Here is a 12354-nt window from a genome sequence, read left to right as displayed (position 1 = left end):
GCAAGTTTATCGCCGCTCATCATCCACGACTCCCGCTGAACGCGTAGCGCTACTTTGAAGTTTGTTTTTCGCGCTACTTCGTACGGCACTACGTTGCCTGGCGGACGGACATGTGACTAACATACCACTCTTGAACCCCGATCCTTCCGCCAGGCAACGTAGTGCCGTACAACAGCGGAACACACAAAACAAATCGTCTTACGATATGACAAAAATCACGGACAATCCATAGAAAAGCCGCACCTGACTAAAAGCCGCAGGGTTCAAAGCTTGTGCAAAAAGTAGCGGCTTATAGCCCGACATTTACGGTAACTCCACCAGTTGCATCCTTTTTAATGTTTTATACTGTTTTTAAAATAATTTAATAATGTTTTATAATGCTAGTAAACATCTTGAATACTGCACGCTGTGCCTCTGTTGACATCAAATCTGTCTTGGTTCAAATGCGTTTCTCAGCTTTCATCATCTTTCTTTTTGTGTATGGTGCGTGATTTGTGTTCAACAGCATGCTCTCAGGCTCATGGCGTTCGGACAGATCTACAAGGTGTTAGAGATGGAGCCTCTTCCCTCAAATAAACCATCGCAGAAATATCCGTGGTCTGATAAAGAAGGTGTGTACCTTTTTTTATTCCCCATTGCTGCTCTGCCTGCCCGTCCAGTTCTAGATCAGACAAGGCCTTGGCTGTCTTCTCACACTTGTCATGACCTTTCTGGGTGGATTATGTGTTTTCTATGCACTTCTGTAGCACTGCCAGCATCATCAGAAAGGCTGACATATTAATCATAATAAAACTAGCTTCAGTGATGTAGGTATGTTATATACATTTTTTTCTCAGTTTTTTTATTGACCCTGTCTCCAGTGCCACACTAAGGATTTTAGCTTTAGTGAAATTGCTTTAGGTTGTGCATGCTTTCTGCAGGAAAAAGAGAGACTCACAGAAATCTCATAAGATCTTGAGCTGGCACATAGCCAAAGTGACTTTCGTGGAAAATCAAAAATCGGCCTTTTGAAATTTTGATGCTGACATGGAAAAAGCATTTATGGATTAAGGTGCACGTAGGGCACGATCTGGTATGTCTTCCTCATTGTTTGACTGTTTGCTGGTCTGCCTGTCGGCTCTGTTTATCTTCTCTGTGTGTTCATCCGTCCTGTGCTTGTTCTCTTGTATCGTTTGTTCTCTGTGACATTGCCTTTGTGTGTTTTTGTCATACACAAATGCCACATGTGTAAGTCGACATAAACATCTCTTGTATTTAGTGATTGATTAGTAATTCTCTCTGTGTTTATCTGTGTCTCTTGATTTTAGGGTTAGGTTTGAAGAGGCCATATGATGATGGAGCAATGGATGACAAGGACCTCATCAAGAAGATGAAGAGGAATCTAAGAAAAGGTACAAGGAGGAAGACAAATCTAATATTGTAGTCTGCTTGTTATATTTTAAAGCCTAACAGTGTATATGATTCAAAGTATGTTATATTAGAAAATGTTCTTTCATCATTCGATTTTCATGATTTTATCTACTGAGAAGCTTCGCTTATCTTCACCTTGTCTCTCTTTTATTGCTCCCTTCCTCTCTTTTTCATTCCTCTGAGACACATCGATGCTATTGATTGTTAACATTTTAGTAGGCCACCCAACCATTCCTAGTATTTTCTTTGTACAAGGAGAAGAGGAACCATAGCTAATCGAGGCAAAGAGGGATTTCTATATATTGGCAAAAAGGAGGAAAGTGATTAAAGGCACCTTTATTCCTCATAAAAAAAACTTGGCAGAATACTGAAAAACATTACAAATTACCCTGATTTTTCTCTACTCTGTCCAATTTCAGCTTTTATAACTTTTGCATTACAGTTTTTAAATGTACCCTGGCTTTATGTCTTACTATTATTCTCTCTTACCTGTTTTTGGCCTTAGTCCTGGACAGTAAAGCCATAGACTCCAACCAACCAATGAACGCCCTGATGCGGCTGAACCAGATCCGGCCAGGGCTGCAGTACCGCCTGCTGTCCCAGTCAGGGCCGGTTCATGCTCCAGTCTTCACCATGTCTGTGGACCTAGATGGAACAGTTTACGAAGCCTCTGGATCCTCTAAGAAGACTGCAAAGCTTCACGTTGCAGTCAAGGTAAGCTTGATTTCTGTGTTTGATTACATTTGTGTCTTTATGTTTTTTAAACATGGTTGGTTAGAAATGTAGCCTCACAGCAAGAAGGTTCTGAGTTCAACTTGCTGGCTGCTGTCTTTCTCTTTAGCAGTTGCATGGCCACAGGTGTGAATGTGAGTGCGGGGGATGTCTATATCTCTATATGTTAACCCTGTGGCAGACTGGCATTGTGTCTAAGGTGCAGCCCTCCTCCCACCACATGACAGCTGGAATAGGCTCCACTAGGAAGAAAATGGATGGATAAAATAACATATAGAGAACAGTAAAAATAGTCTTAATAATTTCTAATGCCTCTCGCGGTTGCTGTGACTTAATGTCTGACATAAGCATTCACTTGGACTCAAGGATGAACTGGCTAAAGGTCACTGTGACCTCAAAATTGCCACTCAACAACACCTTTGCCATTATTCAGTGCCATAACTGAGGAGCAGAAGATTTAGATGGTGAACACATTTTACATTTGATCAAATGCTGAAATAGTGACACTAATTTTTGGGGACCACCTATTCAAGTCTTCAGGCCACATGCCATATGAGTCTGGACGAGCACGGATTTAAACTCCAACTTGACAGGTTGGCAGTAGCCTGAGGCCTCAAGGTGGTAATTTCAGTTGGCTCCCTGAAAAATTTCATAAGTTCCAGCTGATGCCAAACCTGTATGGCTACAAATATGTTTTTGCCTACCTATACCTGCTGATGTGTTTGTGTGTGCGAGGAAAGTTGGAGGTGGGCAAATCCATGTAATCCCAAAGTGGTTGTGAACAAAGAGGCTCTCCAGAGCACCGAGCTGGGATAATCCGCTGTCCGCTCCATTCCCATAAAAGGCTCTTTCTCCCCACCTCTCCTTCTTTTCTGTTCTCCTTCTTGCTCACTTCCTTTCTCTCATGTGCTCATCTTTTGATCTCTCTTTCTCGCCTTCAGTTTCTTTACCTCCTGCTCTCTCACATATACTCTTACTATAGGGGCTGGTTGAGCAGCTGTGACACAATCAACGTCCTTCCCTCCCTTCTTCTCTCCCTGTCTGTGCTGCTGTCTTGTCAAGGACTTACATTAAAGTGATATGATACTCAAATCAGCTAACCATTGTACAGCTGAGCCATTAATACTGCAGTATTCCTGCCTCAAGAAGAGATATTGGTTGAAATAGATTCTCAGCATGCTTCTTTAATTCAATCTTTTTTGCCTGATTACACTAATGCAGTCTTCTCAGAATGAAGTGATCTGACGTAAAGGAACATAAGTGAGTTCATCAGAAATCATGTTCATATTGCAAAAGCAATGTAAGATTGTTTGATTAGTCACTTTAAAGGTTTTATTTTTTATTTCGTTGCTTTAATGCATATTAGCCCTTTTAGGTGTCTTTGCCTGCCTTTTTCCTTCCTTTCCTACCTTTATTTTTACTTCCTTGCCTTCGATCTCAAGGTTCTCCAGGCAATGGGCTACCCGACTGGATTTGACTCAGACCTGGACCCCATGAGTTCAGACGAGAAGTCGGACAGTGAGGGGAAGAGCGAGACCTCCTCGCACACTAGCAATAACCCAACACACTCCTCGGACAGTTCCAACACGCTTGAGGTAGGGAATGAGAAGTGTGTGTCAACAAATGAAAGCACACGCTTAGTTCAAATGCTTTTTTTTTAATCTGGTAAAATTTGATTTGAGCTACTGAAGCATAATAGGAGGTCAGTGTGGTTTAACATGAAACGCACCTAAATCACTGACATTTTCATACCATGCGTCATCTCCCATGTTAACTGTCATATTTGTTATTTTATAAATAAATGAACCCACTTTTAAATTAAGTTACTTTAATACCTTTTCACTCTCCAGGTGCGAACTCAGGGTCCCATACTGACAGCGAGTGGAAAGAATCCTGTCATGGAGCTAAACGAGAAGAGAAGAGGCCTCAAATATGAGCTCATCTCTGAGAGTGGAGGCAGCCACGACAAACGCTTTGTTATGGAGGTGAGAGAAAAATGTTTTTGTTACGGATCTTGTCAAAAGCAAAAGTTTAAAAAAAGAAGTTGCCTTTGAACATTGCCTGCTTTTTCAGTCCTTTTCAGTCAGTCCAGTTTTATAAATCCATATATAGTTATATCTATATATATGCACTAGCCTTATGGCATATGGGTTGTCTGCTCAACCCAGTAAGGAATGCCGGTGTCCCAGGTCAGGCTGTGTTAAAAAAATGTGCTCATACCAAATATTGGCATTCATCTTGTTAGATTTGTAAAAATTCAGTTTTTACCATATATATTATATTTCTATTTGTGTTTGCACATTTCAATAAATCAGTGCACTTATTTCCTATCAAAATACATGTACAAAGAAATGAGGTCTCAAGCCTTGTGCACAGTATTGTACACAACCAGAAACAGGCTCATCACCCGGCAGAGTCAGTGGGGTGGTTTGTTTTCCGACATGCCTGGTTGCTCCATCGCTCTGCTGATTGATTAGCAGGCCTGCTTGACAGCAGGGCATCCTTAAACAAGCCGTCCTGTTCAGCAAGACTCGCTGACTGACTCACTGAGGACTTCAAAAAACGTTGCCTTTGGCCCACATTGTGTGATTTTTAGCTCTAACAGATTTGTACTATAAAAAGTGTGAATACCCATAGAAAGACCTACATCAATAAAATAAGAGAGAATTAATTGTTTATAAATCACTACAGGTCTAAAATGTAGTATGTTTCTTTTGTTTTTCCCTAAGCATAAAACACATTTCTGTGAATATTTGTGTGCATGTTAGGTGGAGGTCGACGGGCAGAAATTTCGTGGGGCAGGCCCCAACAAAAAGGTAGCAAAGGCCAGCGCTGCCCTAGCAGCTCTGGAAAAACTCTTCTCTGGTCCCAACGCAGCTGCAAACAAGAAGAAGAAGATATTGCCTCAAGTAAGGAGAGACACACTTATGCAGCACAACCCTGACACAGAAGTCCCCAATTAACTCTGTAGCATGTGCATTTACACTGAAACAACAATAAACTATTAAACCAGTCTTTCTGTCCTATTTTGCATTACTGTTATACTCTTTCTGATCAAAAAGCAGTTGGAGAGTTTGCCCAATGTGTCCCTCTATCAGTAATCAATAACACTTTGTTTAGACTGATTTAACAAGTTTAACAGATCAGTACTTTTATGAGATCACCCCTCTTCCGCTTATGTTGTCAATAACGCTATTTCCCATATAGATCTGTATAAAATGAGACCCAAGTGCATTAGAACATTGTCAGTGTTACATGCATGTTTGATTTGATATGTTCTTGCAGTGCCGCTGCATTCATGCGGTTCAAACACACATTTTTCTAGCTTTATGGCCAGCTTCTGATCTTGGCATTGTGATTGTTAATATGTGTACTCTGTGCCTGTGTTCAGACCAAAGGAGCCCTGGCAGCAGCAGCAGCAGCCTCAGCAGTAGCAGCTCAGGTTGCCAGAGGAAGAGGAAGAGCGGCCCTAGCAAGAGGAGCCTTCGTCAGTGCAGCTGCACCTGGATATGTCACTCCAGGTAGTGAAGGGATTTTGTGTCTTGTTATGTGACAAAAGAAAAAGTCACCAGTTTGCAACGCTGTAAATGTTGCATTTGTTGTTTTTAGATATAAATCAATAATACACAGCTAGCACAGTTAACCACTTAACATTTTGCATCATAATCTTCATTTTTCTTCTTCGAAAAATGCACATCAAATTATACTGGACATGGTTTTTAACTCAAATCTCTGTTCCCAAGCTTGCCGATATCCCATTTTACCACTGTACAGAATTTCTTGGCTAAACTGTATTTTATATTATATTTTTTATTTGACATGACAGTTTCTGCAGATCTGGCATTTTCTTTTTTTCTTGGCCTTAAAATTCTGACATTTTCCTCTGCTTTAGGCCGCTTACTTATTTTCCTGTGGTTAAAAAAACCCATGCATTTCCCTGTAGCTGTATTGCAAAATATCACAAATACCCTACAGTCACCTATAGAAAAGGGGATAGCAGTAATTTGTTGAGAGCAGATAAACTGTGTAGCATAAAAACCACTGCAAGATTTATCTTCATTATGCTTGAGGAGTACAGCATCTACTTAGGTCTCATACTTTAAACCCATAGCTGTCTGCTAGAATCTGCTAGAAAGTGGCCAAAATAGTCATCTGAAGTTACACAAAAGCTGAAACGTGTGTTAGTTTTGGATTTAACAAGTGCAGAATTGAATTAGACCTTGTAACCTCTTTCCCAACAGGCTTTGGGACACCGTATGGCTACAGCCCTGCTGCAGCAGCTGCTCCTGCGTACGGTACGTGCCTCTTCGCGTCCACTCCTCATCAGCTCAAGCCTCCTTTTTCCACCTGTAACCTCCCTCCATCTCTCGCTCTCTCACTCTCTCTTTTTCTCTCTCTCGCTCTCTCTCTCTCTCTCTCTCTAGCCATTTGTGGGTAAATTAATGAATCTTCAGTAGGTTTACACTTACAGCCCTTGTCCTCGACTGCTTTTTATATCCATTGCTTCTCTTTTCGCAAAATGATTTTAAAATCTTGACCCCCTTTAAGATCCAAGTTTTAGCGTTAAACATTTAATCTCTTTGTTGTCTTTCTACAATCAGATCTGTGCTTTGGCTAATTGTCCACTCAGTCCGTATGTGTTAATCTGCCTGTTGCCTCTTACACTCTCATCTCTTATTGTTGGACTGCTGCTCTATCAGCACAGAGTGCTGTCGTCTGTTTCCGGCTTTCATCTAAAATCATCCAAAAAACAATCCTGATTGTGTTTATATCAACACATCTTCCGGCATTGCCTTCAAATAGTTTAAATGCAAAAGAGTAGAAAAAAAAAATATTTGAATAGTTACCTTGTTTCTTGACTTTTATTAACCTTTTATTAACCTGAGCCCTGTTCGTAGAGCCATCATCCGCATTTCTGTTTAGATTAGCAGAAGGAATAGAACGAGTTCCAATTTTTTTTTCCCAGTACTTTTAAGATACACACCAGCTTTCCATCAGTAGGACTGCTGCTACACTGTTTTCTTGTTCTCAGAACATAATATATACTTGACCTTCAATAGCATAGGTATTGGCGAAAAACCCACTCCATACACATATTTACCTTAACAGAGCGAGTCCTGTGCAGTGGGACTTTACATGTAGTACTAGGAGGCCTCGTCGTCCATCTTACAGCCTAGTTTGAAAGGGTCTTATGTGCTAGAAGAAACTACCTTGAGGGCCCCAGGCAGATTTGTAACAACCCCCTGAGAACCCAACATCCCTGAAAATGAAATCCACCTCAGTTATACAGTATGTTTATGAAAGCTGGAACCCAGTGTTAGTTCTCAGGCAGTTTCAACTGGGTTTTTTTACATGTTAGTGCAACACCTTTCCTTGCTAAAATAGTCTGCCTTCGCTGGCGTTTTCAAATAGTTATTGTTTACCAAAACAATACATCAGTAGCTGGCCTCATACTAAGCAACTGAAAAACAGTAGTGCATAACTAGGCTATTAAATGCCCTGCATGTTCTGTGGAAGCATATAAATTGCTTCGTACTGTGTGCACCTTTGACCCGTTACTCATCCGAACATGTCACGTATCTGGCTTGTATAACTAGTCCTGACCTTGAACTTACTCTGCACCTTCCCACAAGTAAGTAGGAAGTTCAGTGGAGATTAAAAATATGCATTGAACTAGATAAAAAATATAGACACGAAATGTTTCATCCACACAATTTGCAACAGCACAACGTTTGATATCTCTCTTTAGTGTTTTGGTCTCTATCTCTGCACGTGTATTCTTGGACCCTGAAAAAAAATAGCTCTGCAAGAATAACAGGTAAAAAAATAAAAAGCAACTTTTGGCTGCTCACTTATTCGCAGGGGGTCGCCACAGCAGGTAGCTCTGCGTGTTTGATTTGGCAGATTTTTACGCCGGATGACCTTCCTGACGCAACCCCAAAGTCACTTGTGTCTCCTCGCTGTTCAAAAATATTTCCCTTCTAACAGGCCTTGATGCAGCCTGATAGTGTAGCTCCACTCCACTTACTTTAGGCTATCTATCTTCTGATTATTCCATAAGCTGTTAGATTTATTACTACAGTGTCAGTTACGGAACAATGCGAGCACCAGCTTCTGTTTCATTACCTATTTTTCAGGTGATTCTTTCTCTTTATTTTACCCCTTCATTCCTAATTTTAAAGCCTTGATCATCATTATTAACATTACCAGTGTACACACTAGTGTTATTGTTGCGATCAAGAGCAATTATCGGATTAGTCACACTGATTAAACCTTTTTTTTTTTTTATTCTAGTGCAACCTGGCGTAATTATTACTGCCTTTACGATCTAGAAAAAAATCTAGGAAAATCCCGTCTGATTGTCTAAAGGCCCTGCTGGTCACCATATTCCAAATCATAATAAATAACGGGATTGTGAAATCAACGCTTTTAAATTGACTCAAATAGACTGAAATTAACAGAATTGTACAAAATTAAACTTTAGCTTTTCTTTTTAACTCCCGCTTTGTCTTCTGTGGTAAACCACTAATAAAGGCTGTCACCTCGTGTGCATACATTCCTGCTTTTTCTCACGCAGTTACACTTCTACCTCTGGGAACCTGCTTGTCTAGTGTGACGGGTGTTTGATGGACATGCTCTTAGCATAGTGAGCATTGGTTATTTGTTCCCCAGAACTCATGCAGAGCTATGCTCTTCTCATGTCTCCCCTCTAGGTTTGCCCAAGAGAATGCTTCTGTTGCCTGTCATGAAAGTGCCCGCCTACCCCGTCCCCCACTACCACTTCTTTTAGCATAAGAGACACGCCATACCAAAATGCACCTAGGTTTTCTGTAGAAGGGAGACAGTTTTTATTCTTGTTCTTTTTTACAGTATGACGAAGGGGAAAGGATTAAGGACTTGAGCTGAAGATTTGTAAAAGTGCTTTTTTGCTTATTTTATATTGTTTTTGGTTCCAAAAACTTTTATGAATATTAAAAACCCTGCAGGTTTTAAGTTCTTAAGATATAAAAACATTTAAAAACTTGAAGGATTTGTACTGTGAATTGTTACCTCATTCTATGAGTCTAAATAGTAATATATCTATCGATATATATATATATATATATATATATATATATATATATATATATATATATATATATATATATATATATATATATATATATTAGCCTTTTGTTATTTTGTTCTTTCCTTGCTAAAGACGATGATATCCTTTGCAATATGACACACACATCACACATATTCTGTGTACAAAGAAAATAATGTGAGTGGTGTGAAAGATGTATAGGAACAAATCATCAATGCTGCAAAATAAAGTTTATCTTCAATAAAAGCTGAACAGCTCCTGTTGTATATCTCATTTAAAGGCTTTCAGCTAAGAAGGAACTTATTAGAGTAGCGCCTTCCTCTTTGGTTCTGTTTGGACTGGATTTGTACTTATGTCACCTAACGTAGACAGATTTACCTATCCTTTTTCAAACCTGCAAATAGTACTATAAAACCTACACTATTAAACCTATAAATAGTACTAGTACTGTTAATATTCCAAGCTCATGCATTTGCAAATATTGAATTTCAGTACCTCGTCACCTCTCAATTCATCTCTTTGACCTTCAGCTTAAAGATTACTCAGAGAAAAAGACAAAGACAACATGATGAATTTAGAACGCCCTAGTTAGATCCTCCATCTTGCATTCAGCTGCACGATCTCATTACTGCATGTGGAATTAATATTCGGCAGGTTTCCCGCAGCTCTCAGAGTTAGCGCCTACAGTATTGCATTTGTTGTAATGTGAGCTAACGGCAGTCTTTTGCAACAGAAGAATACTGACATTGCTTAAAAGGACCTCACTAGCATAAATCATCCTACAAATAATAAACTTAATATGTTCTGCACAGACATTTAAATCAGTGTTTTTCATCTTTGCCTGACATTCGAGTTGTAGCTCCGTGAATCATACTTCACCTTCAGCATTTTCATGTTGTTGTTTCATAATTTTCAGTGTCATTGTCAGTATGGTTTGTTGTGTTTGCTCATTTTTTTTCCTCGATGCTAAGCACCAGCACCAATAATACCACTAAAACCTGGGCTTAAAACTATCCTCTATAAGATGATTGTAAAGAAAAAAACAGTCTTTATAAATAATAACTAAGAGGAAAATGGCTCAATGTAAATAGAGTGCAGTGAAGGTGAAACTCAAGCTTATTCCATCAACACACCAGTCAAAGAGTGCCAATCGAGACAGAGTTCTGCCCGTGGCCCTTCAACCACGTCTTGGTCATCCAACCAGCAAGTGATAACCACACCCCCCTTCGAGGACGTCTCCATGGTTACGGCTATGAGGCGCAGCCATTGGATGAGAGGACCCAATGTCTTGTCCAATGGTTGGTTGAGCTCCTCTGAGTTGTTATAAAGCCCTTAAATAATCTCTGTCCTTCTGAGACGTTAACTTCAATCTTACACGATTGAACACTATTACCACTTCTTCCATTTTGTGTTTGTTTTTTTCTCTTATTCTTTTTGTTCAGGTTGATATTATTTCAATGCATAAAGACCCAAAGATCCATAGAGAATATTTACTGGTTTTGATATTTAGGGAAATATGTTTTATGGCTTTGTTGCACTTTAAGTTAGTTAGTTTAACATAAAGATTGTAAGCAGGGGGAACAGCTAGCCAAGCTAAGCTCAGGAGCTCGCATTGTAGAAATGTGGCTGAAATTAAAGCAGCAGAAACTAAATTATCATGATTTTTAGTGTCTTACTCTGCACCTTTACAGGACATGGGCATAGAATCCCCAGGGGTGTCCAATTATATCTGCCACCTGGACACCAGCAGACAACCCTTTGAGTCTGGTTGCAGGGTGGTGCCACCAAGGATCAGACTTGTTCTTGGACTGTGCAGCCTGAATTAAAAGCTTGGGTTCTTTGTTGTGTTCCCCCAGCCTTTCCTCACCAGTTTTTGCAGTGTAATAAGGCACATTGTCTTTCTGTCCTATCACGATGGTCCGACCCAGTGAGACAGACCTTTAACTAGACACTTCTTTTAATGTTCTGACTGGAAAATGTACATTTCTTCTAAAGCAACCAGTTTTCTTCTGAAAAATCAGCTCCACAGCCACGAGAGGTATTACAGATCCTAATAACACAATTTAGCACAGTGTGTTAAATAAACTAAAAGTGTAACTATTAGTCTTCCTGGCGCCCCTAGATCCTATTTTTGTCCTATTTTTGGACAGAGAGAGGCTCGCTGTTTCCCCCTGTTACTAGTATTTTTGCTAAACTAAGTGTCCTTTGGATGCATCTTCATATTCATTAGACAAGCGGCATTGATCTTCTCATCTTCTTATCTTCCAAAAAAGCCATTAAGAATATTTCCCAAAGTGTTTTGACTATTGCTTTAATTTAATATACAGGACATTTCTACACACATTTCTACATTCTGCGCTATTTTAAATACACTCATATAGTTAATATACTTATATACCACTTTAAAAAAGTGTTTTAAAAAAGTGTACTAATTAATCAATCTTCCTTTTTCTCTGATCTTCGTCACTGCAGGTGGTCTATTTATTGACAATCCTTTCTACCAGCCGCGCACCATCGCTCCTTTTATCATTCATCTGGGTCCACAGGATCTCTTCTCTGACTTCTAGAGGCAGCACATTGTTGGAGGCGCTCTTCACACTTACCTGGCTGCACACATGCCCATCTGTTTCTCCGTCTAATGCGGGCTGCCTTTGAATCCCAGCTGATGGATTCACATATTCAGAACGGTTTCAGTTTGATCAGTCTACTGACAAAACTTTCCTCCTGAGAAAAAAAGAAAAGGCAGAAACTATCTGAACCATCGACCGAGAGGCACAAAGCACCTCTTTCTGTTTCCTCGTCTCTTCACCCAGATCATCTCCTCAGAGGAGAGCGACTTTACAACAAGCAATACTCGGATTTTACGAGAAACGTTCAGCTGTGACTGTGCAGGGCTGGGCTGGTCTTTCTTATAGCAATACACCTGAACTCCTCTCTTTGAGCTTACTTACTTACTTGAGAAGATGTGAATGTCCAACAAAGTTTTACCCAACACAGCATTGCAATAGCTTATTTTGATTGTATATTCAATGTATGTGTGCGTGTGACTATAATATAACACATATATACACACACACATATATGTATGGTGTATTTCTATAACAATGTGTTGACAATATTAGTAT

The 12354-nt window shown here is 39.8% G+C and overlaps 1 protein-coding gene across 1 annotated transcript in view; it reads left to right on the top strand.

Annotated features, from left to right (window-relative positions):
• Window positions 1-12073, top strand: part of strbp (spermatid perinuclear RNA binding protein) — a 95747-nt gene extending 83674 nt beyond the window's left edge. Inside the window, exons 11-19 of the mRNA XM_085359717.1 lie at window positions 506-611; window positions 1308-1391; window positions 1916-2124; window positions 3585-3737; window positions 3993-4127; window positions 4911-5051; window positions 5534-5663; window positions 6384-6437; window positions 11702-12073. Coding sequence (XP_085215843.1) covers window positions 506-611; window positions 1308-1391; window positions 1916-2124; window positions 3585-3737; window positions 3993-4127; window positions 4911-5051; window positions 5534-5663; window positions 6384-6437; window positions 11702-11796 — 1107 coding nt within the window. The 3' untranslated portion in view covers window positions 11797-12073. The remainder of the gene's footprint in view (window positions 1-505; window positions 612-1307; window positions 1392-1915; window positions 2125-3584; window positions 3738-3992; window positions 4128-4910; window positions 5052-5533; window positions 5664-6383; window positions 6438-11701) is intronic.
• The last annotated feature ends 281 nt before the right edge of the window (window positions 12074-12354 follow it).

Source organism: Diplotaxodon limnothrissa, linkage group LG7 (genome assembly GCF_057381915.1).
Source record: "Diplotaxodon limnothrissa isolate DT_005_m linkage group LG7, D_limnothrissa_male_GT1.1, whole genome shotgun sequence".
Classification (NCBI taxonomy): domain Eukaryota; kingdom Metazoa; phylum Chordata; class Actinopteri; order Cichliformes; family Cichlidae; genus Diplotaxodon; species Diplotaxodon limnothrissa.
This window is presented reverse-complemented; position numbering and strand designations above follow the sequence as displayed.